This window comes from Coptis chinensis, chromosome 4 (assembly GCF_015680905.1).
Source record: "Coptis chinensis isolate HL-2020 chromosome 4, ASM1568090v1, whole genome shotgun sequence".
In the NCBI taxonomy this organism is placed as follows: domain Eukaryota; kingdom Viridiplantae; phylum Streptophyta; class Magnoliopsida; order Ranunculales; family Ranunculaceae; genus Coptis; species Coptis chinensis.
The window spans coordinates 93,040,284-93,063,078 of record NC_141459.1 but is presented as its reverse complement, the minus strand read 5'-3'; the positions used below and the strand labels follow the sequence as shown (position 1 = coordinate 93,063,078).

At 40.8% G+C, this 22,795-nt stretch overlaps 2 protein-coding genes across 6 annotated transcripts; one reads left to right on the top strand and one right to left on the bottom strand.

Annotated features, from left to right (window-relative positions):
• Nucleotides 1–476: 476 nt before the first annotated feature.
• On the top strand, nt 477–5,321 carry LOC147505718 (uncharacterized). Of its 5 annotated transcripts, XM_086558190.1 has the most exons (7): nt 477–1,908; nt 2,211–2,399; nt 3,086–3,150; nt 3,379–3,630; nt 3,716–4,057; nt 4,130–4,367; nt 5,074–5,304. In XM_086558190.1, the coding sequence occupies exons 1-2, from the start codon at nt 784–786 to the stop codon at nt 2,241–2,243; spliced, it is 1,158 nt and encodes a 385-aa protein (XP_086414316.1). In that variant the 5' UTR covers nt 477–783; the 3' UTR covers nt 2,244–2,399; nt 3,086–3,150; nt 3,379–3,630; nt 3,716–4,057; nt 4,130–4,367; nt 5,074–5,304. The 5 variants fall into 5 exon arrangements, with proteins under 5 accessions (XP_086414316.1, XP_086414315.1, XP_086414314.1 ...); XM_086558189.1 differs by having other exon boundaries at nt 2,211–3,150; nt 5,074–5,310; XM_086558188.1 differs by having other exon boundaries at nt 3,086–3,630; nt 5,074–5,305.
• A 14,455-nt stretch (nt 5,322–19,776) lies between these two features.
• Nucleotides 19,777–22,290, bottom strand: LOC147505717 (GDSL esterase/lipase At5g45960-like). The gene is made up of 5 exons (XM_086604175.1): nt 21,969–22,290; nt 21,731–21,861; nt 21,251–21,484; nt 20,865–21,126; nt 19,777–20,102 (listed from the first exon to the last, which is right to left on the bottom strand). Exons 1-5 carry the CDS (start codon nt 22,246–22,248, stop codon nt 19,906–19,908), a joined length of 1,104 nt encoding a protein of 367 aa, XP_086460301.1. The 5' UTR covers nt 22,249–22,290; the 3' UTR covers nt 19,777–19,905.
• Nucleotides 22,291–22,795: the final 505 nt, after the last annotated feature.

Sequence of the window (22,795 nt, the reverse complement as noted above, 5' to 3'; positions counted from 1 at the left end):
TCCTTAAAATAAATATAGATGCTTCTTTCATTCTCCAAACACTCGCATTCGGTATTGGCTTTATTCTGTGCAACTCTAACAGAAACGTCTTAGCAGCAGGTACTTGGACAAGACATGCCACCACCGCAGAGGAGGTTGAATGCCGAGGGGTTCTTCTGGCCACCCAATGGGCCTTAGAACGACAGCTCACTCACCTTGAGTTAGAGATCGATGCTCAAGCAATTACAGTGGAATGGGCTACCCGATCATCTAATCTGTCTTGGCGATCTAAAGACATCATCAGGGATATCATATCTCTTGCATCTAATTTTGTATATTTTGATATTATCTTTTGTAGCCGTAACATAAATGGCATAGCAGACTTAATTTCTAAGAAAACAGTAGCTCTAGGAGAATCATTCCTTTGGGAAGATCCCCTCCCTCAATGGCTAATGGATGCCGTGGAAAAAGATAGGACATCCATACCCATTTGTATAGGCTCAATCATCTGACTTTATATATATATATTGTTGATTAAAAAAAAAAAAAAAAAAAAACTCCTCCAAACTTTCAGACTATTGGCTCGCCAGCTAGCTCCATATAATTACTTCATAATTCAAAACATCTGCATCAGTTGCAATTGGCAAGCTGCCTGTGATTAAAACTTGGACCTGATCCTGTCATAAGTTCATAACAATAGGAAGAGTCCAATCCAGACAGATTTCTTTACCGTATCGTTTCGGATTTAATCATGCTTCGAGGCCTAGCCCAGCCCAGCCCATTGACAGCCCAATTCATTTCCAGATGAATCGAGTTCCAGCCATTGACAACTCTTGGAGGAGTGTTGGAAAGATGAAACGAGTTTGCAAGAGGGGCGAAACAGTGAATCATGACGTTCCAGATGAAATCATGGTATACATAATGTCTAAACTCCCGTTGAACTCCATAGTCAGATTCAAGTGTGCGTGCAAGCAATGGTGTGCTCTGATCCAAGATGAAGCATTCATACAATTCCATTTTAGTCTCCGACATCGACAAGTCAATCTGAGACATCATACGAGTTTTCAAGTAATAGGACGTATTGGTTTCTTTTATGTGATTTATTCGATTGAACAAGATGGAAGTAGTACCGTTATCGAAGGGAAGTTCTTCGATTCTAATAGTTTCATAGATCCATTCGTACCTGCATGCAACGGTTTGGTATGTTCCCTTGGAAGCCCGCAAGCTTTATACGTTTCAAATCCAGTCACGAACGACAGTGTAACTTTGCCAGAACCTAGATTCTTAAAGGCTTTCCCTCCAAGTAATATCAGACTAGGATTCGGATTTGATATTGTCTCGAAGAAATATAAAGTAGTTGGATGTGATGCATCAAGGCATTCAAAGATTGAGGTCCTTGCACTGGGTGAAGAATCGTGGAGACCTGTAGAAGGAAATATAGATACAACCCGTTTTAAGGACCAAATCATCCATTTGAATGGAATGTTGTATTGGTTCTCTACAGAAACGGCAAGGGGAGTTCCGCGACAGATAACTACATTTAACCTTACACATGAAAGATTTGGAGTAGAGATTTCAGTTCCAGATGATATAGGTTTTCTTAAAGGTCGACATTGGTTATGTGAGTTTGAAGGATGTCTGTGTGTGATTGATCATTATCAGAATATGATTGATATGTGGGTGCTAAAGACAACCTGCGACAACAACAAACAAGTGTGGGTCAATCGGCCTATTATTCTTCCTTCTGAATTGAAAATGGTCACTAATGTTATACCTATTGCAGATGGTCTGGTTTTGGTACGATGTAGACAGGAAAACAACTATTTATGTCACTATAATCAAGTGGGTCGAGTGTCAAATGTGATTAAAGTCAGAAATATTCCGGGATGCATGCTCATTGCTGGAAAATATGAAGATAGTCTTGTACCTGTAAGAAGCGTCTGTTGAGTCCTAAATCTTCTATCTAGCTTATCACTTTTTTTATGTGTTGTGTTTTAGGTTTTCTTTTTCGTATAGTATAAATTTAGTGTTTTGAGTTTTGTATGGAACATTCACTACAAGCCAATTAGAGATGCTTTCTTCTTCTCATATTGTTTATCTGATCCCCATGCCCACAGCCTTTGGGTGCAACCTCTGTCACTCTGTGCTCCACCAGGCGTATTACATTGCATTAAATTCAACCACACTCAAAATACCTTTTCTGCTGCTAAGTTCATCTTAATATATCTCAGGGTAAACAGAGCAAAACAACAAAATCGTCATGATGAAAAAGTTTCCACTTTGGCCAATAAAAAGATTACCCTCTTAATGGTTGACATTTGCATACATCCATTGTGCATCTTTTTTCGAGACTTTGAGAAAACCGAAATGCAGATTTGGAAAAATCACCCAGCCTTGGTGAAACAACAGTGGAAGGGAAGGTAAGTAAAGTGAGGTACTTCTATTGTAATGTAGTGCTTTCAATAGATTTAATGTACGTTAGGCTTGAAGACTTAGAATTTGATATTATGTCAAAAGTGCCTCTATTGACTAATGCTACTAGGGGAATAAAATGCATTCTCCCTAATAAGCAACTTATGTTCCCTCATTTTCTGCTTTCCAAGTTCCAAGTTCCAAGTTCCAACCATTAATATGTCTTGTACGAAGAACGACGAATATTGGAAAGATGGCACAAGTTTGCAGTAAGTGGAGAGTAAAAGTGAACCCTGACATTCCAGATGAATTCATGATATACATAAAGAGTGAACTCCCATTGAAGTCCTAGTTAGATTCAAGTGTGCGTGCAATCAATGGTGTACTCTGATCTAAGGTGAACTAACGTTTACAGGCTTTCACTTCCCTTATCTGCTTTACTCAATTGATCAAGCTGGAAGGAGGTATCCTAATCAAAGGAAAGTTCCGAGTCAGAATCTAGGTGTTGGTACTAGTTTTAAAGCTGAATGCCATGCAATTGTTCATGGCACTGAGGTAGCACTGGATAGTTAATAGATTCATATTTGGAAGGAGTCAGACTTCCAATATGCACTGTCCTAATACTAACTTTGCCAGCACTATGCGTTCGGGTGACTTTTGATCTAAATGCAATCTCAACCGTTTTCTGATGCAGTTACTGGACTATTTGCTTGTGGTCTTGGAGTTGCTACAAGTGATGAGGCTGCGTGTATAGCAAAGGTATGTGCCTTTTATTATCAATGTATATCGGGTTCTAATGTCTAAGTGCAAAGAGCAGGTCAAAGATTGTAAGAGTGGAACATTAGCCTAAAGTTTATGGTCAACTTTCATGTTGGACCAGAAAGGTCATCCGATCTTTTTAAATTGAAGCAAAATTTCCGTACACATTCATCCGTCTTGAACTTGGCACAAAGTGTTTTGACATTGTTGTGTCATTTTTTTCCCAAGTCTGTTGACAAGCTAGAGTCAGAGACAAGCCTTGTGCATGGAGAGTTACCAGTTCTTCTTCAATCCTGTGACCAAAATGTGCTTAAGAATATATTTCATTCCAATGTGGGTAACAGCAATGGTGTAATTACGTTCAGAGCCCAACAGGTTATTTTGGTGCGTGATGACTGTGCTAAAGAACAAGTTATTGAGCAAGTAGGAAAGAATGCACTTGTTTTAACGATAATCAAGTGCACGGGTTTGGAGTTTCAAGTAAGTAGGATAACTTCTGATCTGATTAGTTGACCATAAAATTAACCTGTTCATGTTACAATTCGTTTTTTTTTTTTTTTTGCAGGATGTTCTTTTGTACAATTTTTTTGAGAAAGCTCCTTTGGAACCTGGATGGGAGGTTGTCTATGAATTTATGGTTCATAAAAACCTTTTGGGCGCTCGTTCGCTTAAATATCCCCCCTTCAATAAGGATAGGCACAGTGCTCTTTGTAATGAACTTAAGGAATTATATGTGGCAATCACAAGAACTAGGCAAAGATTGTGGGTTTTCGAGAGTATTTCTCATCCATTGTTTGATTACTGGAAGAAACTTGGTGTTGTTAAACTGGGAGAGTTTGATTTCTCCTTTGGTTCTGGCATGCTAGTCTTTTGTAAGCTGGAAGAATGGAACTTATGTGGTTAAAAGGTACAGTGCTTGTTTTAGCCCTTTTCAAGCCTACTGATTTTGTTACTTACGCTGTTCTCTTTGAAAATGCAGTTATTCAACGAGGGTAATTATGAAACAGCTCTTTTCTGCTTCAAAAGATCTGGAGACGTCTACTGCTCGAAATGGGCACAGGCTGCATCTCTTCAAATGGAAGGAGAAAACAAGCGGCACAAAGATTTTGAAATGGCTGCCACCTGTCTTTCTAATGCTGCGGAGTTGTATGAAGAGATTGGGAAATTTGAATCTTCTGCAGCTTGCTTCTTGAAGTTTGGGAATTACGAAAAAGCATGTGCGTGGTTCTCAGATTAATTTAAGTCAATCTTTCTGGCATTGAATTTCAGTTATCAATCGTCTTTATGAGTAAATAATTGTTGATGTGGTCTCATTTCTTGTGCTATTACCTATCTGATTGTTCGCATATCTGCTTCTGATCACTTAAGCAATATCGCAATCACAGATGTTTTTAAATTTTGATTTAAAAATAAGAATGTTTACTGATTGTCCTAAAAACAAATTGTTTTCCTGATTCTTTTATTCTGAATCACCAAAAATATCGTTTACTTTTGTCATGTTAGCAACAGAAAGTATTTCTTTCATTTACATATCATAAATACTATAGTTGTTAGTGTTTTCTTAGCTCCTAAAAACAAATTGTTTCCTGGTTCTGTTATTGTGTACTTTTGTCATACTAACTGAAAGTATCTCTTATTTTCATATCTGAAAGACTATAGTTTGCTGTGTTTTCTTGTTGGATGACAAAAACTTGCACTAGTGGTGCAAGTAAGAGAGAAACATCTAGTAGTCGTTAAATTGTATCTTACAAGGCAGTTGTGGATCATCCCCTCTGTGAGAGGTCGATGGCTGTGCCTATTTGATGGAAACCAGAACTATTTTCTTTGAAATGAAACATCATTTGTTAGAAAGTATTCCTTCTATATATATAAAACTCCAATACAGAAATTCCTGACAGTCTCTTTCCTTCTTATTCTGGACAGCAAAGATATATTTGGAGAAATTTCGGGAACCCAGATTTGAGGATGCTGGTTATTGCTTTGATCTTGCAGGCTCTTGGTCCAATGCTGCCACAAATTATGCTTGTAGTAGCCATATTCAGGAATGCCTCACATAAGTACTGGCCCAAGAGATAAGGCCCATACCGCAGTATGTATTGGGCCCAGAGAATAGGCCCAGGACCATATTATGTCCCATGAGTAAAACCTAAGGGAGGGATATAAAAAGGAAAAGAAGGAGGAGGAAAAGGGGGGGGCAATGAAAGGGGGCTAACAAGAGAGGCATAAAGGGGGTGAGGAGAGAGGTGAACTACGGCGGCTTGATCCCGAAATAGGTACGTAGGCAACCTAATTGGTGCAGCCGATCCAAAATAGAGAGTGAATTTGAGTAAATTTAGAGAGTCGTGAGATTCGCAGTAATAGGGTGCAACAAATGGCGCCGTCTGTGGGGACGCAGGGATAAACATTCTCTCCCAACTCACTCTGCTGCTGTAAATGAATTAATGAACACCGCTGCCAGGGGAGAGTTGGAAGACTGGGAGGTGCTCTAAAGCCCAGAAACTAGTTTAGTTATTTTGGGGGTTTCTGAAAGCTTAATAATAAGGTCGGGACTACTTCATTGTGGATTCGAATTCTCCACTCATGGTGTCGGAATGAGGCGCTGAGGAGGTGGTTTCACCTAAAGTTATCGACTTTGAAGAGAAACAAGACTTGAGTTGTGAAAATAATCTGCCTAAGGATTCTGGGTTGCTTTCTAAACAGTTTAAAGGGAATAATAATGAGTTGGATTGCGAAAATGGTATGAAAGATGATGTGGGTATTATTGAAGCAAATGTTGAACGTCAGTTTGTACCCTACAATGGTTTCAAGGTCTTGTTGGATCTTGCCTCTGGTGATGCTTTGAATTTCGGTCGAGTTGGGAAGAGACTACCTAGAGTGATGACTGTGGCTGGAATTATCGTTGCACTTGAGATGAGAACCGCAATAGTGTCAACTCTGATATTCCTTCTTCAATATCTCATGAGCATATGATCAATGTGGGAAATCAGCTTCCACTACGTGCCCATCGGAGATCTGATAGTGATGGAGTATGGTATGTCAGCTGGGATGAGGATTCTGTAATCTCTGTTGTTGTCGGTGGTGGTGAATGGGTCAGATCTGGTGGTGAGTGGAGAGATGGGTAGAGACGATGGGGGAAATGGTGTTATCCGATTTGAAGGGGATTGCCGAGAAGAATTTGAATACTGCTGTTGTGGATTGTGTTATTGGGATTCTGTTTATTTTCACGGATTTGAGAGGGGGGTGGTTATGGATGCGGCTACTATTGCTGGTTTGCATCCTTTGAGGTTGTTTCATGAGACTACGGCTACTTGCTTTGGCGTATGGGATTTATAAGACTGATTTACGGAGAATGATCGTGAATGTTGCATTTGTTGATGTTGGGCATGCTAGTATGCAGGTTTGTATTCTTTGGGTTTAAGAAAGGGCAGTGAAGGTTTTGGCTCATTCTTTTGATTCAAATCTTGGTGGTAGGGATTTTGATGAAGTGTTGTTCCAGCATTTTGTGGGGAAGTTTAAGGGTGAGTATAAGATTGATGTCAACCGTGAGTGCTCGAGCTTGTCTTAGACTTCGAGAGATGCTTGTGAGAAGTTGAAGAAAATGTTGAGTGCAAATCCGAGGCTCCTTTGAATATCGAGTGCTTGATGGATGAGAAAGATGTGAGGGGTTTCATCAAGAGGGATGAGTTTGAGGATATAAGCATTCCTATTCGAGCGTGTGAAGGTTCCTTTGGAGAAGGCTATCGCAGATCTTTGGTCGACATGGAGAATATACATTCAATTGAGGTGGTTGGTTCAGGTTCGCGTGTTCCTGCTATCATTAGGATTTTGACCGAGTTTTTTGGGAAGGAACTGAGGCGGACTATGAATGCCAGTGAGTGTGTTGCGGGATTGCGAGATGGTGTTTCGTGGAATTTGTTAGTTTCTGGGTATTGTCAGATGGGGTTTCATGGAAAGGCGAGGGAAGTGTTCCACGATTCTAGAGTTGCTGATGTAACGTTGGATAAGTTTTCTTATGCGAGCGTATTGGGTGTATGTGCTCAAATGCGGGATGTTAAGTTAGGAGAAATAGTACATGGATTAATTTTTGTTAGTGGATTGAGCGTACACGAATTTTTAGTTAAATCACTTATTGATATGTACTCAAAATGTGGTAAGGTCGATAATGCTAGGCGTGTGTTTGAAAGTTAGGATAATGTAGATGATGTTTCTTGGAACTTCGGTGATTCTTTGCATATATGTTAGAAGTGGGTTTAGCGAAAGAACATTAGGAGTTTTGGTGAAAATGCACAAGTCCGGATTGAAGTTGAATTGTTTTGGCGCTAGGTAGTGCCTTAAAGGCATGCTCGCGATGCTTTTAGTGGTTCGGGAATTTGGAAGAGTTGCTCACGGTTGTGCGGTCAAACTTGGGCTGGATTTTGATGTTGTTGTAGGGGACCGCATTACTTGACATGTATCGCGAAAAATGGTGGTCCGGAGAATGCAATCAAGATTTTTAAGCTCGTGCCGATCGAAATGTTGTCATGTTTACCATGAATGATCATTTGGATTTTGCCAAATAAAACTGAAGTTGTCGAAGAATATGCAGATGAAGTGCTGCATCTCTTTTCCCAAATGCGAAAAGAGGGAATTAAACCCTCAAAGTTTACATTCTCAAGCATTCTCAAAGCTTGTAGTGCTCTTGATGCATCGGAATATGGGAAACAAATTCATGCTCAAATCCTTGAGAGCGATCTCCAATCGGATGAGTTCATTGGGAGTGCTCTTTTTGATCTGTATTCTCTATATGGTTGCATTGAGGATGGACTCAGATGTTTTCACTCAACCCCAAAACTAGATATAGTTTCGTGGACATCACTGATGGCAGGTTGTGTTCGAAACTCATAGTTTGAGTAGCATGGGGTCTCTTTAGCGAACTTCTGGTATCTGGAAGAAAGCTTGACGAATTCACTATGTCTGGTGCTTTGAGTGCTTGTGCAAACTTGGCTGCTTCAAGATCAGGTGAGCTGATACAAGGTCATGCTGTTAAAACTGGACTTGGGTGCTTTGTGATTGTTGGTACTTCGCTGATATGTATGTATGCAAAATCTGGGGATATTGATGTCGCTTAATCGACATTCAAGGAGGCAGAGAACTATGATATCGAACTTGGTCAGTGATGATGATCTCAAGCCGCACAACGACGGCCACGGCAAGTGGAGATCTCGATCTTCAAGGAAATGAATGGCTGTGGTGTTGCACCAAACCAAATAACTTTTCTTGGAGTTCTTACCGCATGTAGCCATGGAGGCCTCGTGGAGGAAGGACTCAGGTACTTTGAAAGCATGAAAAATGATCACGGGCTAAATCCAAAGCGTGAAGCATTGCGGCGAGTGTAGTTGACCTCCGTGGTCGTCTTTGGAAGACTGGATGATGCTGAGAAATTCATTATGCAGTCCGGCTTTGAGAATGATGCTGTGATGTGGCGAGCCTTACTCAGTGCTTGTCGAGTCCATGGGGCCTCCGTCACTGGAGAACGTGTTGCAAAGCGAGTAATTGAGCTCAAACCTCAAGCTTATTGACACAGTTGGGATTAGAAGAAGGGCAGTGGTAGTTTCATTTGGTAGCACAACAGAGGCATTATCAATGAATCGCGGATGTCGTTGATCTTGTTATTGAGGCTCTGGCTTGTAGAATAGAGCGGGATTACAAGATTGCGGAAAGTATCGAGAGAGAAGGGAAAGGTTGCGTGACCATTGTTAACAAATGGGATACCATACCAAATAAAAAGTTGCAGACAGCGAGCTATTACGAAGAGGATGTCAAGGAGAAGTTTCGAAGCCTTAATTGGGCGCCAATAGTTTATTCCACTGGAATGGTCGGCCACAGTGTTGAAAAGATCGTGGCTACTGCTAGTAGTGTGGAGAGAGAAAGGTCAAGAAGATGGGAATAGAGTTGGGTTATCCCCAAACCTCATTGATATTATTGCTGCACTGTTGGCCGCTTAAGTTATCTAGGTGTCCGCGGACCTCTTGTCCGAATCAAACGTGGGGCCGAGGCTGTTTTCGGATGTGCATTCCGAAGCGAGAGCGGAGGGTTCGAAGAAGACCTTCGTGGATATGTCGTGGGACTATCCGAAGGAGTCGCGAGGGGATGAGCCTCCGCGGACCCTCGCGGTCAAAAGTGGCGTGTGGGGCGGAGTCGTCCCCGGGCGGCATGTCCGGCCTCGGCGGGATAGGATATGCGGACAGGAGATCCGAATCAAACATGGGGGCAAGCTGAGTTGCCCCTCATCAAACTCCACTCCTGAGCAGAGATAGCGGGGGGGATGAGCCCTCCGCGACAACCCGGTCAAGCCCGTGGAGTGGGATGAGCCCTCCGCGGATCAGAGACGCTAGAGATACATGGGGCAATGGGAGAGTCCCAACCGGCGACAACCCGGTCGAGACCGCGGAGTGGGATGAGCCCTCCGCGGATCAGAGATGCTAGAGATACATGGGACAATGAGAGAGCCCCAACCGGCGAGAGCCCGAGCGAGCCCGCTGTGTGGGATGAGCCCTCCGCAGATCGAGATGCTAGAGATACATAGAGGCAATGAGAGAGCCCCAACAGCAGAGCCCGAAGCGAGCCAGCTGGAGTGGGATGAGCCCCTCCGGATTTTAGATGCTAGAGATACATGGGGCAATGAGAGAGCCCCAACCGGCGACAACCCGGTTGAGCCGCTAGAATGGGGATGAGCCCTCCGGACCGGAGATGCTAGAGATACATGAGGCAAACGAGAGCCCCTACAGGCAGAGCTTCGAGAGAGCCCGCTGAGTGGGATGAACCCCAGCGGACGACGAAAGGCAAAGAGACAGGCGGGTCAAAAAAGTAGCCCGAGAGCCCGGTTGAGCTGCAGGTCGGAGATGCAAAGAGATATCGAGCACATGAGATCTGAACAACGGGGGGGATGAGCCCTCCGCGGACATGAGATCCGAGTCAAACCTAGGGGCAAGCAGAGTTACCCCTCATCAGACTCCACTCCAGAGCAGAGATAGCGGAGGGGATGAGCCCTCCGCAGACATGAGATCCGAGTCAAACCTGGGGGTAAGTAGAGTTGCCCCTCATCAGACTCCACTCTTGAGCAGAGATAGTGGGGGGGATGAGCCATCTGCGGACATGAGATCCCAATCGGACTTGGGGCAAAGCGAGTGGCCCTCATAGACTCCACTCGCAGAGTAGAGGCAGGTGGGGAGGGGGATGAGCCCCTCGTGTGGGAGTTCCGAAAGGAACAATACTATTGAATTCTACAAAAGAGAAATAGAGGGGAGGAGGCCCTTTCGCAGACGGTATATCGAATTCCGGGGAGTAAGTGCAAGGGGATGAGACCCGCTTGGCGGATACAATGTTGAGTCCTACGAAAAGCGGAAATGAAAAGGTGAGACACTCCGCGGACATGATAGAGATTTCTATGAAGGAGAGCTTATGGTCGGGCAGAGATCCTCCGCCAGGACATTGAAGTGAGTTATATGAGAAGGAGAAATGGGGGCAGACAATCCATGCGGACATAGAGGTGAGTCATCCGAAGGAGAGATGGTGGCCGAGGTGATACACCCCATGAGCAGGCGATGAGTTCCGAGAAGGAAGCGAGAGCAGTGGTCGGGGAGGCATACCACCGATATGGTAGTGAGTTCTGTGAGAGAGGTGGCGGTAGGTTTGAGACACATTGTGGGCATGGTATTGAGTTGAAGAGAGAGTGAAGCGGGATGAGGCGGTGGAGTTCTACGGAAGGAAATAAAAGGGTGAGACACACTCTGGCAGATATAGTAGCGAAGTTATGTGAAAGAGAGCTTATGGCGAAATCGGAGAGACACTCATGAGGACATAGTAGTGAGTCCTCCGGAAGGAGAGATGACGGCCGAGGTGATACACTCCATGCAGAAGGCGGTGAGTTCTCTGAAGGAGAGATGGTGGCTAGGGTGATACACTCCCATGAGACAAAGGCTGTGAGTTCCGAAAGAAAGTGGTGGTCGGGGAGGCATAACTGGCGATATGGAAGGGAGTTCTATGTGAGAGGTGATGGTTGGGTTGAGAAGCATCGTGGGCATTATATTGAGTTGAAGAGAGAGAGTGAAGGGGATGAGATAGTTGAGTCCTACGAAAGGGAAATGAAATGGTGAGACCCTCTGCGGATATAGAAGTGAGTTATGTGAAGGAGAGATTATGACAGGGCTGAGACACTTCGCGGACATAGTGGCAAATTTTCGGAAAGAGAGAGGTTGGCTGAGGTGAGACACTCCGTGGACATAGTAGTGAGTTTTATGAAGGAGAGCTTATGGCTGGGTTGAGACACATTGTGGGCATTGTATCGAGTTGAAGGGAGAAAGCGAAGGGGATGAGATCTTTTGGGGATACGTTAATGGGGTATATGAACAAGAACAGATGGATTGAGTACTTCACAGACATACGGTCCAGTAGCAGAGTACATGGATACGAAATGTCCTGAGGAGGAGAAGACTACGTACAGTCACATGATACTGTGGATATCTAGAGTTCAAAGAGAGAGACAAGGAAGTTTGAAGACTTCTCGGGTCCGCCGTCGTCATCGTCGCCGAACCCGAGAGGGGGCAAATGTAGTAGCCATATTCAGGAATGCCTCACATAAGTACTGGCCCAAGAGATAAGGCCCATACCGCAGTATGTATTGGGCCCAGAGAATAGGCCCAGGACCATATTATGTCCCATGAGTAAAACCTAAGGGAGGGATATAAAAAGGAAAAGAAGGAGGAGGAAAAGGGGGGGGCGAATGAAAGGGGGCTAACAAGAGAGGCATAAAGGGGGTGAGGAGAGAGGTGAACTACGGCGGCTTGATCCCGAAATGGGTACGTAGGCAACCTAATTGGTGCAGCCGATCCAAAATAGAGAGTGAATTTGAGTAAATTTAGAGAGTCGTGAGATTCGCAGTAATAGGGTGCAACAATGCTCAAGGAAAATGTCTCTCTAAATGCTTGTCTTCTTGCAAAAGAGGTGAACTTTTTGAGTTGGGTTGGGCATTCATAAAAGAATGGTCCGGAAAGGTTCCTACAGATACTAAAGTTAATTTTCTGAAGAGTTGGATATCTAAGATCAATAAGCTTTCAGATATCGTATCAGTGGTAGAAATTGCCAGAACATTCCCAGAAGACGCTTACAGTTTCCTGATAGAAAATGAAAACTATGTTGAAGCCTCCAAACTGCAAAGAATCAGAGGAAATACTATTCTCAAAGCTTATATGCTTGAAAGAGTGGAAGTGTATGAAAAGTCGTCACAACTGGTGAGCTTTCACATTGTGGTGCAAATTATCTCCACAGATGAAAGAAGTGGCTGGTCCATGCAGCATGCTCACAATCTTAAAAAGCTTTTAGACAGAGCAAAGGAACTTGCTTACAGGGTTTCAAAATCTTATGGTGACGAGGTTTGGGCTGAATTAGCCTTTCTTTCAGATCGGAACTACAGCTTGTCAAATATTCATGCACACTTCCAAAGGGCTCAGAATCGAAATGTTACGGTGGAAACTTTTGCTGCATGTAAGCTTCTTGAAGCCTACCTTAAGTTAGATGTCGACCAATATGATGATGATGATGCAGTCTTCAAATGGAGAAGTATGCATTTTGATAAAGTAGTTTTCGAGGGCCATTTTTCTGCTCAGGTTCTAATCAACATTTGGAATACATGGAAGCAAAGAATCTCCTGTTTATTTTCCTACCTTCAGGGCTCTGTTAATACGAGCCAATACAAGATTTACAAAGACCTGTGTCATAAATGCTTTGGGGTGTTAAAGCTAAATAGTAAGGATGTTTTTCTCGCTTTTCACAGCCAAGCTTCCTGGCTGAAAGGAGCAAATGAAGAGTCTATGCATAGGATTGATGAAAAGACTTACATCAGGGGCCCAGTGTTCAGATCCCTTGCGCAACAGTTCTTGAGAACTGAAGTTTCTTTTGTTTGTGATAAACTGCTGGGAATATTGACACAGCTTCAAATGAAATATCAGGAGAAAAGATTCTGTTTTGTTCAGAGATCAGTCCTTGCACTTCAGATTTCAAGGTATAGTGATTTTCCATGATAAGTATGGAAGCTGTCGGAGGAACTTTGGTTTATCAGAGGGGTTTTTACACAAGGTTTTTTCTCCACTTTATTATGCAGACTCTATGATAAGTTCTAAAGATACCAATCGTCAGGAAAAAAGTAGTGCAGTGCAGGCCGTGGGTTTAGTTCTTCATGAAAATCTGAAATCCTTCAAGGATTCATTAATGAATACTGGAAGGGCTATCATATTTCTTTTTTTGTCAAATGAAGTAATTGATGAATTGACATGGGAAATTAGGCATAGATCAGAACTAGGTTGCCCCGGGAAGAGATTCTTTGTTGAACTACATGCATATAAGGACATGCTGCTTGCATACAAGGATATGGGGTTTAGCAGCGCCTCGTCGTTGGCGCATTCATTCTTGCACACACTTCTGCCTACTGATCCTCAAAGCTAGATTCTTCTGCCTACTGATCCTCAAAGCCAGATTCTTTTGCTTGAATGCCTCCTTTTCCTAATTTCTTCCTGCCAAATAGGAAGGGGCTGGTTCCTAACATCGAAGTTGATATACACCCGGCCAGTCTGTCGATTCAGAAAAGTCTGAATCTTACCAGTATGCTCTACTGGGTTCTTCAGAACAGACCGAGGTTTCTCCTTTCTTAAGACACGTGTATGACTTCATATTGGCTGTTGTTTGGAAGATTTTGCCAGAACGGAGATTCGAATGGGCTCGTATATACAAAACTAAGGCATTGCACTTCCATCAGTTGCTGGTCCTTAGATTAGTAACTGTACTGGGACTTGTATGTCTTAAACTCTTAATTCAGAAGAGCATTTTTCCAAGGTTCAGGAGCTTATGAGGGATGCTGCAGGAATCCTTCCACTATTACCCCAAGATTTTGAGCTTTAATTTTGGTTTCTGATGAAAGGTCGAATAAGGACATCAAAATACTTTGCTTACTTGTTTGCAAAAGCACTGGAAAACGTAGATAACCGGTTGGTTCTTGTTCCCAAGGATGGATGCGGCAACGTGTTCATGTTCTTGAAGCCAGTTGTTGTTAATAGCAGTTCTTTTCAGCAGATGAATAAGATCTAAACCCCGACTTACTTATGTCTTTCTTATGATTGAGAAGATCCACGTTATTGTGTAGGTAGATTGAGTACATAGATGTTTCTAAGGTGAGCACGTACAAGACGATCAGTTTGGGGTTGAAGTAATGCGTTGCTTTGCAAAGTTCAGTGTAAAATGTCGAGGAAGAACATCAAAGTTTTTGCAATATTGATAATTGTGGTTTACCTAGAAATTGGTTGTTTTCAGATGAATGACAATCGTCAGTCCGTTATTATTTGTATATTTTTTTAACATTATTGTAGCTTACACAATAACACAAAGATCAAAAAATTGTAGCTTCATACATATTAATCACACGAAGGGAGCTTCATACGTATTAATCACAAGCAACACCATATCCGTCATGAACTCATGATCAACGGTCCACGAGGCTACTTCACAGCAAGTAGGGGTTTACGGCAAGGAGATCTTCGTTCACCTCTTCTCTTTGCCTTTGCAGAAGATTGTCTCAGCAGAGGTATAGACTTTCTAGTCTCTCAAAGAAAAATCAAAAGAATGGTCACACATGCCAAGTATTGTAGTCTCTCTCATCTCATGTTTGCCAATGATATTTTTATGTTTTGTAATGCTGATAAAAGATGTCTAAAGTCTCTTCTAGATTTGTTAGACAGGTATCAATGCTCAGCTAGCCAATACATTAATAAAGACAAATGCAAAGTTTTTTTGTGCCCCATGACTACATGCAGAAGGAAATCGATAGAGTCATTTCTGGGCATAAGGGAGGGTGGCCTGCCAAAGCAGTATCTTGGTGTGCCAATGATCACAGGAAGGGTTACTAAGGAAGCTCTTGCGCCTTTGGTTGATAAGATAAGGTTGAAAGCATCTAGCTGGGCTGGTAGGATGCTCTCATTCCAAGGAAGGGTTGTTCTTGCAAGACATTTCCTTAACAGCATACCAGTTCATAACCTTGCTATATACAAGTGACCTTCTTCAGTTATACAAGAGTGCGAGAGAATTATAAGGAACTTCATCTGGTTTGGGAATCCTACAGAAAAGAAACTTATGACTCTCAACTGGGAGAAAACATGCAAGCCAAAGGAAGAAGGAGGACTAGGGCTGAGAAGACTCAAAGACATTAATCTAGCTATGTTGATGAAACTGTCTTGGAGTCTAGAAAATGATAACAATGACTGGGCATTCTACATGAGAGGTAAATATGGCGCAAAGAATGATGAGTGGTCACGCTACAAGACTTCCACTATTTAGTCAGGCATCAAATGGGTGCTTAAGGAGTTAAAAGCGCATACAACCTGGGCGATTGGCACTGGAGATGAGATAAACACATGGAAGGACAACTGGACAGGATCTGGTATGGTGCTTTCAATCATGTTTTTCAGATGACTAATGACTTCTGGAGACACTGCAGAACAAGACTTAGTGAATACATACAAGCAGAAATGAATTAAATTTTGGATGCTGCAGGAGTCAATGTGAATGAATTACAAGCCCCGAATCCCACACAGGCTGATGCTAGGATCTGGATGCCATCTACTAATGGTACCTTCTCTGTCTCTACAACACATGAAGCAATTAGAAAAAAGGCAGAAAAGGTGAACTAGCATACTTTCATTTGGAAAGCCAAGCTGCACCCAAGTACCCAAGCAATTGGATGGAAAATCTTTCAAGGCACACTGACGACAAACTGAAAAAGAGGAACTTTAAGATTGCATCTAGGTGTTGCATGTGTCTACAGCATGAAGAGACACAGGACCACATCCTCTTCAGGTGCACTTTTGCGAGAGAGCAATGGAACTACCTAAAAGACTCTTTCAAGTTAAACAAGGACATCTACTCAAAGACAGATGTGATTAACTATTGTAAGTCCAGAAGCCCACTCACTAAAGACATTTGGATTGCTGCAGCCATTGCTTGCCTTGTGCATATATGGAAGACATGCAACAGAGTTTTATATGACGATGGGAAAGCAGAGAAGGGGCAAGTAAGAATGCACATCAAAAGGACAATACTGCGCGCACATGAGTTATCTGATGGCACCATGGACAACACCACTCAGGAACTTGAAGCACTCCATGCCTTGGGACTGAGAAACAAGTTGAGAAGAGCACCAAGGACCCTCGAGTGTTACTGGACTGCTCCACCACCTGATTATCTAAAGTTCAATGCGGATGGTTGCACCAGAGGTAACCCTGGACCAACAGGTTGGGGAACAATCTTCAAGAGACATACAGGAGAAGTAATTGGAGTACTCACATACTGGAGGGATTGGAATTGATACAAACTATGTGGCTGAATCAAGAGCAATAGTAGAAGGTATAACAAAAGCATTGGAGATGGGGGTACACAAAAATATGGGTGGAGTCAGACTCAACTGCAGCAATCAAAGCATTCCAAACCAACTCAGTGCCTGGAAAGTTAAAGCCGACTGGGAAAGGATCAAGGGAAAGGCAAGTATACTTCTTACAAGCACATGGAGGGAAGTAAACTTTGCAGCAGACTTCTGTGCAAAGAAAGGAGCAACCTTAACAAAAGGACAGAAGCAATGGTGGGAAAACAAGCCTAGGTTTGTACATAGAGTAGAGAATCAATACTCTACCTATTTTAGATTTATTTTTTAAAATTTATGTTGGAGTGATCTACTCAAGACACTCACAAGATGTAAAACGTTTTTCTTTTTGCTATCTTATACAATTACCCTTTAGCAAAAAAATACATGAAGGGAGAACGTTGAAGAGAACATTTGAAAAGTTCCTCTCAAGAAGGCACTTAAAAATAATCCCAATATGAAAATCAATTGCAAGTGTCCCATGCATGGGTAGATGCGAAGTCGCATATTACTCAACCTAGCTAAATTTGGTTGACACATGGCTAGTAAATGGCACACTACTGCTATTTAACTGATAAAAAAACAGGCAATGCATCGAAGTCTGATAGAGCAGGCTATTGCACCTGAGGTGTCTGCATGAAGAGATACTGCATGGCAAAGTGCGGCGTTATTACAATTTGTTGTAAACAGCTGAAATGAGCTATTGAGTATATAGTAAGCTCTGCATCACATACCTCATAGGACTTTCCAGATCTTTCCAACACCAACATGCTCGACTTGTTTCTAATCGTTTATTCATTTTTGCCTTTTTGGGATCACTTCTGTCAGTTGACTTGCAAACTTTGTTTTGACTGTGAGTTAATTTTGTATTGACTGTAGACAGTACAGTGAACTAATATGTTCGAGCCCAAAAATGAATAACTAATTAGAAGAGGTCCATTGGGCCAATCACGGAATACTATACAACCCTACCATAATATATACTTCTACAGTCCTACACAAAGCCATCTAGGAAGGTTATGCCTTAACGACATAAACTGAATCATACAGGGCTTGCTGCGCAACAAGACGCAACTTAAGTCATTGCCTAGGCGTGACACGACCACGCCCACTCATGGGCTGATGCATAGCTATGTCACTTACAACATTATAGGCTTATAGATGCGCGCTTTTGGCGTTGGCACGCAGGACACTGCGACATACTAATGACGTTACTGCATACCTTATGCAGTTATGCGCGGTAGCCGTAGATCCATCTCACATGCTGAATTAAAAGAATAATAATTGTTGTTTGATCATATGTAATAAATAATAACACAAGTTGCTGATAGATGGTTCACAACTACATAGAACTGCATGTATAATATGATCAGGTGTGGTCGTATAGAGTATAGACATTGCGTTAGGAAATCTATTCCTTAGCTAGCCAAGGTATCAATCATGGTGCGGAATGCCAAAAATAGCAAGTTGTATGTCTTTTCGGTCGGATGGATGGAATCCCAAAAAATAAACTTGGACCGATTGGGGCAAATGTAGGAGTTTGGGTTGCACAAAAATCCCATTTCTATTACACCCGTCCCACAACATCCTTTCCTCCACTGCTCAAAACCTGTGAAACCAGAAATCGTGTGAAACAAGAAATCGTATGTAAGCTGTCCATGAACTCATTACTTCAAAGACATGAACACGGTTGTTGTTGAAGGCAGCATAGATGACTAGATGAGCTCTTAGTTGGACAGTTGGACCTATATTGCATCTGTAACAGAATTACAGAAATGATACCCACGTATACTAGTACAAATTACAAGTCCATTAGGCCCATCAGGAAGTACCATATATTCCTTGTGCAAGTTGAGAAATGTATTCTATTTGCAAGACGCAAGATTTATTTAGTTGAAATTTATTTGCAGTCAAATGTTCAGCTTTGTTCGTAAACGTACAGAGCTAGAATCTGTCATTGAAATGTATGAGAAAGTAGCAACAAAAATTATATGTTTGAATGATAGCTTTGGATGATATCTTGAATGATAGGGTTGTCAAAGAACAAGATTTTCTCAGTGTGAAGTCTTTCTACATGCAACTTTTCAACGCCAGCCGGGGTCACTTCCTTACCTTCAAATCCTTTTTTTCATAAATTTGTGTGGAAGGTATCTATCCCCTCAAATGTCAAGTTATTTATGTGGTGCTTGTTGTGGAATAGGACTCTTACGGTTGATAACTTGAGGAATAGAGGAATATAATATAATGAGCATCCCAAATAAGTGTGTTGTGTCTAGGCCAAGAAGAATCCATTTTGCATCTTTTCACGTCTTGCACAGTTACTTGTTCAATTTGGAACAATCTACTATCCAGCCACCCAAAGTTGGTAAACTCTATACAGTCGGTGGTTGAGGTAATTAGTCAAGTTTTCTCAAAATGGCTGATACTTCGTACTAGAGGACTTGGAGAACACATATGAGCAATTCTTTCCTACGCTATTGTATGGTCAATATAGTGTGTTCGAAATGAAATCATTTTTAGAAACGGGACACTTTGCATCAACAAGGTGATTAACAGGATCAAGGAAAGTGTTTGGGCATGGCTTTGCAAGAAAGAAAATACATTTGCAGCTCGTTGAGATCACCACTTTTCAGATTTGGTTTTCAACTGGACAAGAATCATCGACAACTAGTGATAACGTGTCTTTTTGTAGTGGTGTATATCTTTCACTGGCATAGAGAGCCAACACCAAATTATAATACAACCCTATTTTACATTATATATAATATAATATTTTTTAATAATAATATATATTGAATGATAGCTTTGGAGATATTGGAATTATCTCAATAAGACATCGAAACTCCAAGCAATAACTGCACATTCAATTCTTCTCATCAATAAAAGCCCCCTCAAAATTGTCTTTCTGCATAGCTAAAAGACTATAGACCCATGTTGATAAATCCGTTTGAAATGGTGGATTATAAAATTCATTAACAAACATCATACCAAAAAGTAAATGGTGTTTAGACTATAAAGTTACTTTTTGGTATGATGTTTGTTGGAAATAAAAACAAAGATGATACCTCTATAGTTTTTGGTGTATAGTTTTTGATGGGACATTGTTACAATTTTTTTTTTAAGTTTAATTTAACTACGGCCCCCAAGGCTTATGATGATAATATCTAAACAATCTCAAATGCTGAATATGATCGAATAATCTCTTTGATAACATTTTATTGAATAACTAACACATTTTCGTTGTAAATGATTCACATGTACAACAGATTTTCATGTATAGTCCAATCAATTGTAAGCTGTAAAAGGGATTAGGAGGTCTAATTGCCCTTAGCAATCTTATCAATAATATCTCGAAATGCCAAAAACAACAAGTTGTATGTCTTGTCCGTCGGGTGGATGGAATCCCAGAAAATAAATTTCGAACGGTCGGGGCAAACCACTGTGTTTAGGTTGCATAAGAACCCCAATTCCAGTAGACCCGTCCCGCAACATCCTCTCCTCGACTCCTCAAAACCTGTGAAATTAGAAATGGTAATGTAATTATGAAGTTAAGCTTGAATGTAAAAGGAGTAGCTGCATGCAGGGGTCCAAACTCCAAAAGTCATAACACACTCAAAGCATGCTCTTGAGTTGGACTCATTAGTCATTACCACACGCTATACAAATGAGACCCAAGTATCAGGAAAGAAAAAACAATTGTTCAGTTTCCAGTTAGTTTGCTTGGGCTCTCACATGTCCATTAGGCCAATCAATCTTGAGCTTATTTAGTCTGCTTGGGCTTTTGATTATTCGATAGTTTGACAGTTATGATAAGACTCGTATGAGAAAATTAACCGTTTTGCAACACATTTTACATCTCTACACTATATGATAGTGGGTTTGTAGGAACCACACTTCTCAACCGAACAGTGTATTTATAATCTCTCAATTTTAAGATTTTAGAACCATTTCCTTACGTTTATTTAAGTTACATCTTTCCTATTTATTAATTATAATTGGCTCCCTGATCTCTATTAAAATTGAACCACCTCTTTTTTCAATAATTTTAGGATAGTCTTCTTAATTTAAAAGCTAAAATTTATGTATAGGAATTGTATATCTTCCCCATTTTTAGAAAATTGTTTCTCTTTTCTTAGTGAGAGATTCACAAAAAATTGTTTCTCTTTAGTTTTTTTAACAATTTTCATTTTAGTTCTTTACAACTTGGCGAACTGATGCGTAGCACAGGACACATGCTAGTGGGAACATAAATAGAAAATGAAATTATGTTACGAACCGCGTTTGGTGTAGTTTTGGATGATATCAAGCAAAGCCTCAAATATTCCAACATAGACAACTTGAAGCCCAATATATGCAGAATTGTTCTTCATGATGCTTTGCAGCTCGTTTTGGAGTTTCTGATTGTATCCTTTTGCTACATCTGTGTAGAACTCTAGTAGGGTTCTGTTATCTGAACTCAAGGTCATAACAGCAGGTAAGTATCCTATTGGTGCTACTCCAACAACTCCAATTTTTCGAGCTCCAAGGTCCACAAGAGCCTGCATATGCATATAGGTATAGATTAGTAAATTGATATGGGGGAAAACAAATTTACTGGCAATATACCATCAAGAATAGATTGCCTAGTTACAGTAAATCATGAAAAAGTTGCAACAAACAAACCTGTACGAAATTTCGTGTATTCTGGACTAAGAAATCTTGATATTCTGTGATGGTATACTGTTTACGCCGCCCTGGAAGAGCAAAATAATTGAGCACAAAGTCGTTTGTTCCTGCACTAATTATGAAGCCTGATTTGTTGATACGAGCTTCCATTTCTCCCTTCCCTATCTGCTGTTCAATTTTTGTCATGTACTCTTTAAAGTATTCAAGTTGTTGCTGTATAGGTATCACCTTCTGAAAAAGAGATCGAATAGTAATTAAGCATAACTAGACGTAATATATATTATTATGAGATGAAATCTAGTAAGCGGCATAGATTGAAGTAGGTATATTGTTTGTACAATTATGCATTTTTCGTTCACATAAATCAACCAACAATCTATGAATTTGTTTACATAGATAAGCATATATAAAATGAAAATTAATAAATCTGTGGAAGTTCAACCAATCAAACATTGTCCAAGTAAAGAAGAGAAATACGTATGTATCTGCTGTTAGTTGATCATATCCTGATCCTGCTGAGGCAAAACTAACTCCCGTCATAAGCTCTTCTAGACCAAGTGTGTTGTCTAAATATGGGGGCACAGACTCTTTAATACCCAAATATGAAGCTGTCATTTCACACATTAGAATGAATCAAAACCATATCATTCTTATTATAGATCTAAAATAAAATGAACTTCTTTTACGCCATTATTTGACATATTATTATTATTACCTATGTAGTCCGTCGTGAGTTTACCATTTGTAAATCTTCCTGTTGGAGTATGAGTAGGATAATCATTTCCATATGGAGGAAAATTTGATTTAAAGATGGTACCTATAAAGTTATTATTTCCAGGGTCGACTGTTGAGTCCCCAAACACAAAAATGGCTGGAATTGAATGGGTCACATTGTTTGTATTGGTAAGGTTCTCAACTAGAGGTCTAGAGTTAGTGATTGGAACAATGAACATGAAAAATACAAGGGGGAGGAAGATTGTGTAAGAGCAAGCCATGCTGGTTATACACTTGTAGCTGATGACCAAAATAATATAAGTTGGATGAAGGGATTTAGAATACAGGGTTCTATTTATTTGCCTCGAGTGTTTTGAAACAAGGGGCCCTTGTAACAAATCAAGCGACAAATTCAACGGTTTTCCCTTTTCTTATTTTTAATTAATTTTCAAATTTGGTACAATGAGCCTATTTCTCTTTCAAATCTTAAACCTTACCATCTAGCTTTCCAATTCAATTCCAAGCCAACTAAGATGTTTCTATTTTATAGAGAAGTACATTAAAATGATTCATTTCTTCCCTTTTTATTGATCTTTCTAGCTTTGGGATCTATTTAACTATATTTTTACTCTAATTTTAATATTTCCAATTTAATCTCATCAAATTAAAAGCTTTCTACTTTTAAAACAATGATTAATATGTTTTGTCTTTCCTTTTATTCATTTTAAATTTCAATTTGTTATTTGTTAGAAGTTTGTAGCCCGTGGTACAAAATCAAATACAAAGATTATTTTCTTCTCAATCAAAATAGCTAAATTGTTTTTTGGA

Excerpts from the sequence above, each read along its gene's own strand:
- LOC147505718 (XM_086558187.1), top strand. The coding sequence starts at position 784 with ATGAATCGAGTTCCAGCCATTGACAACTCTTGGAGGAGTGTTGGAAAG. Across the intron at positions 1,909-2,210 it reads ATGAAGATAGTCTTGTACCT|GGTAAACAGAGCAAAACAAC; the intron begins GTAAGAAGCGTC and ends AATATATCTCAG.
- LOC147505717 (XM_086604175.1), bottom strand. The coding sequence starts at position 22,248 with ATGGCTTGCTCTTACACAATCTTCCTCCCCCTTGTATTTTTCATGTTC. Across the intron at positions 21,485-21,730 it reads AACTAACAGCAGATACATAC|AAGGTGATACCTATACAGCA; the intron begins GTATTTCTCTTC and ends TCTCTTTTTCAG. Across the intron at positions 20,103-20,864 it reads CCAAAACTACACCAAACGCG|GTTTTGAGGAGTCGAGGAGA; the intron begins GTTCGTAACATA and ends CTAATTTCACAG.